Source organism: Varroa jacobsoni, unplaced genomic scaffold (assembly GCF_002532875.2).
Source record: "Varroa jacobsoni isolate VJ856 unplaced genomic scaffold, vjacob_1.0 scaffold_171, whole genome shotgun sequence".
Lineage (NCBI taxonomy): Eukaryota > Metazoa > Arthropoda > Arachnida > Mesostigmata > Varroidae > Varroa > Varroa jacobsoni.
Genome location: NW_019213073.1, coordinates 47,435 through 53,187, shown reverse-complemented (window position 1 = coordinate 53,187; position 5,753 = coordinate 47,435). Strand labels below are relative to the sequence as shown.

The 5,753-nt window shown below is 37.6% G+C and overlaps 1 protein-coding gene across 1 annotated transcript in view; it reads right to left on the bottom strand.

Annotated features, from left to right (window-relative positions):
- LOC111271361 (uncharacterized) overlaps positions 1 to 5,518 on the bottom strand; it is a 6,536-nt gene extending 1,018 nt beyond the window's left edge. Inside the window, exons 1-3 of the mRNA XM_086972864.1 lie at positions 5,369 to 5,518; positions 1,247 to 1,340; positions 300 to 536 (exon numbers count right to left, since the gene is read on the bottom strand). Coding sequence (XP_086828990.1) covers positions 300 to 536; positions 1,247 to 1,334 — 325 coding nt within the window. The 5' untranslated portion in view covers positions 1,335 to 1,340; positions 5,369 to 5,518. The remainder of the gene's footprint in view (positions 1 to 299; positions 537 to 1,246; positions 1,341 to 5,368) is intronic.
- Between the last annotated feature and the right edge of the window lie 235 nt (positions 5,519 to 5,753).

Below are 5,753 nucleotides of genomic sequence, written 5' to 3'. Positions count from 1 at the left end.
ATACTTAAAGGTTCGATCACCAAAGATCCTACCAAGATCTTGTCAGTCCTTTGTGAATCGCCATACTGGGCTAGGATTGTAGTTTACTGCAATACTTCCTCGGGTCTTGATGAACTCCAAATAGGAGAATATTTTATAAATCATTTGGCTCTTACTAAATATATACGCATATATCCAAAAGAGTATACGTAGTTGGAGTGCAGATGTAACGTAAACAATTTTGAAGTCGTCATGCATTTAATCTTTGTTTTTGTCCTAAAAGCGGAATAGTGAATGGCGTTCCCCAGACAAGTACTTACCGCCTACAATATAACATATGGCAGCCTCAAGATACTTCTTAGCCAAGCCTATTGAAGAATTTTCTTTGTCTCCGGCATATTTGAGCGCTTGTCCTTGCAAAATATAGTATTCAGGGGTAAAAGCTCCCGAGTCTGTTTTCGGTTGTTTGGCTGCCTTAGAGATCCGTAAAGTGTCTTGCTCCGTAGTGGTCCTCTCCATGGAACGACGCCGCTTCCGTTGGCCGAGTCCTTTACCTGCTGACGATGGTAAAATATCGCTATTAAGAAACTGTTTCTTCACCTCCAGTAAACCAGAAGTATGCATCAGCTTTTTCTGGGGAATGATATCAATATTGGAAAACGTCCACAAGTTGGAATTATCACAGTTGCCCAACTTCTGATGGTTGTCCCTATGGACAACCTTCCCAGTGAATGCGCGATGCTGAGCACGGCGACTATCGTTTCCGTCGTCATGATTTTCCTCGTCCCAGATTAAGTGAAATTTTGGCTTCAAGGGAAGTTTGCTTAGGCCTAACCATCACATGTTCTAAAAAGCAGTGTATATGCCTAACATATTAAAATCGGGAAAATGCATACTATGGGCATTTTAATATAGCGGTTCGTGTTTTTAGGTGATTTGTCGAAAGCAACCCCTATGAGCTTTAAAGTATAATTCTCAATTGTTTTTTATGCTTATATATAGGGCAGACAAGGATATATAGCAGTGTGGGGCGATAAACGCCTTCTTCATAGCTACTATATTGGTGCTAATAATGGGCAGCGATTTAAAACAAGACCCTTTTTAGTTCGGGCCTCGCGGAATCGACCAAGTACCCGTTTAAAAGTGTTAAAACCCATTTCTTAGGTATTTTGCGCAAACTTGAACATACTTTACAAACGAACACTAGTGTATGAAAAGACTGATGATAAAAGCCGCGGTTTATTCTGCAATAACTACTTTAACTTACTTGTCATTAGTGCAGATTTTCGTGTCGAGGAAGAGCGCTTGTTTCTGACTGCAAACAGATTTTTCAGTTGCCGCATTGCCCTGTTCATCTCGAACTACATACACCCAAATGAAAACAAGGCTTTAATTAAATAGAATATGTAGGGACAAATAACATGTTTCTATAAGATACAGGACGCGCCTAAGATTGCTGCACATTTAAATAAAACAAAATTAGCAATTCCCATTATAAAATTATACAGGATGCGTGTAAGTAACAGCCTCAACTTTTTGTCTCATTCAATGATCGACCTTTTTCCAATAAAAAAACTAAGTTTACAGTAAATGTTACTTACTGCAATTTACAATTCACTTGGTGACAAAACTTACTCAGCTTCAAACGACTTTTCGGATTAAACGAAATGACAGTAACACATTAATAACAGAGTATGAATAAAACCGAGAATATAATAGGGTTGTTTATATATCATCATTTGATTTTGGGAGAGAATTCTCTTGGGGAGAGATGCTAGTTTAAGGGGTGATTATTCTGAGAAAAGCTAAGCCTAGATCATCAGTGAGTGGCCTGCTCTCAACAACCATGAAGGACTGTGAAGTTGACTAACGAAAGTGACATAACCAACAGAGAGATTTGGAATTTAAAGAGTAACAAAGTATTGAATATTGCTTTTAAGATTATGTGTTCACCTAGCCTTGTCATCTTGGGGGGTCAAATTGCCTATCATTAGTAAATATGCATTAAGTTATCTGGATCATAGCAAATTGTATAAAACAAATGCTTTATCAAAACGTTAATCGGGTCAAAGCTTAAAATGAAAGCTGTAATTATGAAACATATGATCGTTGTTGAAAGCTTTACATGCGCGCCTCCAAAGTCAATGGGTCTCAGAATATATCAACTTGAGATTGTCAACAGACAAGCTTATTTAGAACAAGGAGCAAGTATGTTCCTTGTATGATAATTATGTGCTATTAAAGAATGATATGGCCTTGTTTTGCACCCACAAAGAGTTGGGCACAAAGAATGATAGCTTCTGCTGTTACACATTTAAAAGTATATATAAATATATACATAGAGGAAGGTCAGCTGGGCTCAAGCACTTTTCAGTTGAGAGCCCGTAAAATCCAGCGCACGAAACATGTTCACTCAAACGTGGTACGGAACTATAGCTCTGTCATTTGACTATGATACGACTACCGCCTGATTGGAATACATACATGTAAGCAATTACCTTTGCAAAAATCAATAAACGTTTTCAGTCAGCCCAATGTTTGGGTGAATTGAGATATCACATGGGGTGAGATGAAGCAGACAACTATCCAATGACGAATAGGAATCAACACCTCAATTTGGCGCCACACTTCTCTCTAGTCTTTATTAGTCAATAAAATATGTTGATTGGTTAAATTTACTAAGTAGCACAAAAGGAATACGTCTCGTCATCTTTCTAGTGTATTTTCTACGACGACGCTTTCGAGCTTAATGTTCTCTAAATACTTTTTATTTTTAACTTTATAAATTTAACAAACTTCGGAAAGTAAAGGAAAGATAAGAACAGTTGAACTGAGATGCTGATAGTGTTACGACATGCTGGCGGTAGATTTGAGATGTCAGTTCGGTGCTATTCGTATCACGGATCGCAACGGCGAAAATACCGATCTACACAGATCTAGCCCTTGAGAGAAGGATGGCTATGTTTTATATTTTTATCTACTCCATTCATAGTGTAGACTATCACAAACTAATACAACTAGAATATGGCACAAATTTAAGTACGAGCTTGCCCACATAAAAACATTAGACAAACGCTTATCCATGGGTCCCTCAACTGATTTCCCCCTAAAGTGTTTCAACTCATCCTAACCTCATCTTTCAAACATACTTTAATTTTAAAAAAATATGAAATAGATGCATCAAAATACGTATGTCAACGGACGTTGACCATACTGCCAAACCGTGATATATTGCCAAATGACAGGTAAGGCGCATTTACGGTAAATAGGAAATACCTAAGCATGAAGGATCGTCGCTGATTTTAATTCGGCGTAATAATTAATTTAATTAATGTGACTGCAAGATTCCTGGTAGGCATACTACAGCTTAACAGTCAATCATCTAGAATCAAATTTGAAAAAAAATGTTTTTAGTGTCTCACCCCAGACGCGCTTCATCTCAGCCCATTTTCTCTCATTTTTCATCTACGGAACCCTGCTCCCTTTTAATTTATTTAGGACAAATTAAGTTGTTTCGAAATGTAAGACGTTGGGACTAGGTAAATGTATGTCACACGATAAAAAATACGTATTTAAAAAATTCTAGAAAACAACCTGCCACTGAGCGTATTCTAAAATTATGAAAGCACCGGAAGAAAGTACCACACAATATAAAAACGATACGTGTACGGACAACGCGTGTTCATGTTAACCAGCCATTCAATAACCAACCATAAAAATTCTACATTGTATCGATCCATTTGCCATAAGCAAACAAAGCCACCAAAGCTAAGTGAAGATCAGTCTTTGTCACCATCGGCGTTCGGATGAGTCATAGAAGCTTGAAATCCATGTAAGCCCTCAAGAGCTTGGCGGCAAACTTTGAAATAAACTGAAAGGAGAGAGAAGAGCAGATCGCAAAAGAAGGGGAGAGAACACTTTGCCTATAATTATGCAATTTATGAAGAAGACATTTTGTTCGTTTAAGGGTTTTTCGTATGATGGTTATGTAAGGCTACTCCGTGTCACTCGTGTAACCAGAAGGTGCAGTGCTTCACGTCTCTATAATAAAGATTGTGATAACATATACTCACTGAAGAAGCATACAACGTGATCTGGGTTCGAAATCGGGGGCAGACGAAACCCGCTAATAAAAAATCCGAACATTAGGAAGGGTGATGAATGTGGCGGTCTCCATTCCTGCTGAGGCCTCTCCAAATTTTATCAACTCCAATTCCCAATAAGTCTTGAGTTAGGTGAGGCAAGGTTTCGCAGCTATACAGAAATCTTTTGGGGCTGATCTGAGGGGCCAATTATAGGTAAAGCTAGTACTTTGTACACCTTTTTTCCTATGATCTTGGCGTTTAATGAAGGCCTCATATAAGCTAGGTCTTGTCGTATCACTATCACAAGAGTAAATATCCTCAATTATAAGAATCTTGTGAAAATTGTAACGTAACGTGCATTTCAGATTTGTGCTTAAGATACGATTGTTTTGTTTTATTTCTATTATTAAATTGTTTGCATATATGAAATACCTTTTACCCTTATTTGTGTTATCGTATGTAGGTATGTCTGTAGGTGAGCAAGAATGAACCGTGTCGCACGCTATTGAACCTCTCGGGCCATTTAAACTAGGTGACGCACAAGAAATCAGCACCACAGACCACCAAGACTCAAATGAAGCAATTCCATGATAAATAGACGAGGGATAGACTATATTAGACAGCTAAAGTTATAAGGCATAGCACGAATTTCAGGTAAAAGACACCTTCGACACTGAGCAGGAATAAGTTTTTGCATTTAATATATGCGATATGCAGAGCATATTTAGCGCTCTGACTGGATCTGAACGACAAAAAAATGTAAGGTTGCAAAAGTTTTGGAACTTTTTTTTTGAATTTATAGTAAAGTCGCATAGACGTCCATAGTTAAGAAAGCAATAGCTTACGAAAAAATAAGCTTGGTATTGAAGTAGCATTTGTTTCAATTGTAAATCTACTTTCTTCCTTGACTAGAAGTCTAGTTTTACTCACGGTAGAGCTACGCTCTTCTCTACTGCAGGTCTATTTATTCCCTATCCTGTTAATTAAACCAAAATTAAAAATGCATTATTCTAAACCACAGAAAGTATAGTATAATTAATAAATTGTAGTTTTCGCGCGTTTCTACAATTCGAAGAACTTGGGCGAATAACAGTAAATAAAAAAAATAAAAAGTACTGAATTACTGCTGATTTCTAGCGAAAAGAATCAAATGCACGGACCCCCAATCGCGCGGTGTCTGAAAATAGAAAAAGAAAATGGTGGGAAATATATCACTGGCCTGTCTATTGAGTACTTCAATACATCCTGATTGTTTATGTTACACTAGACCTGTCAGGCTCCAGTGAATGGTAAGCATTAATCACCTCAAATGAATCCAGCAGGTTCCTCGCAGGCTTCCCTTACAGTCCTTTCTCAGACGTATCTGCAGGTAGTGAGCACCAGCCAGCTAAGCCGCATGGCAAGCGTAGATAATACTCTACTATATTGGTAAGAAGACGATTTAGCAGGTTGAATTGAACCTAAAAAACAAATCAAAATAGCATGAGCGTAATACGAAGAAACGAAAAAAACAGATGTCTAGTGAATGTCCACTGACAACAATGTTAGCCATCATTCATTTGTATAATGCCTATTAAAAAGCAACTTCAAATTTGAAGACGTATTAATGAAGTCAAATATTTACCTATTATTAGTCATAATGGCTATCAGCGTCCTGCAGCAGAGACAATTAGTATTAAGAGATCGAAA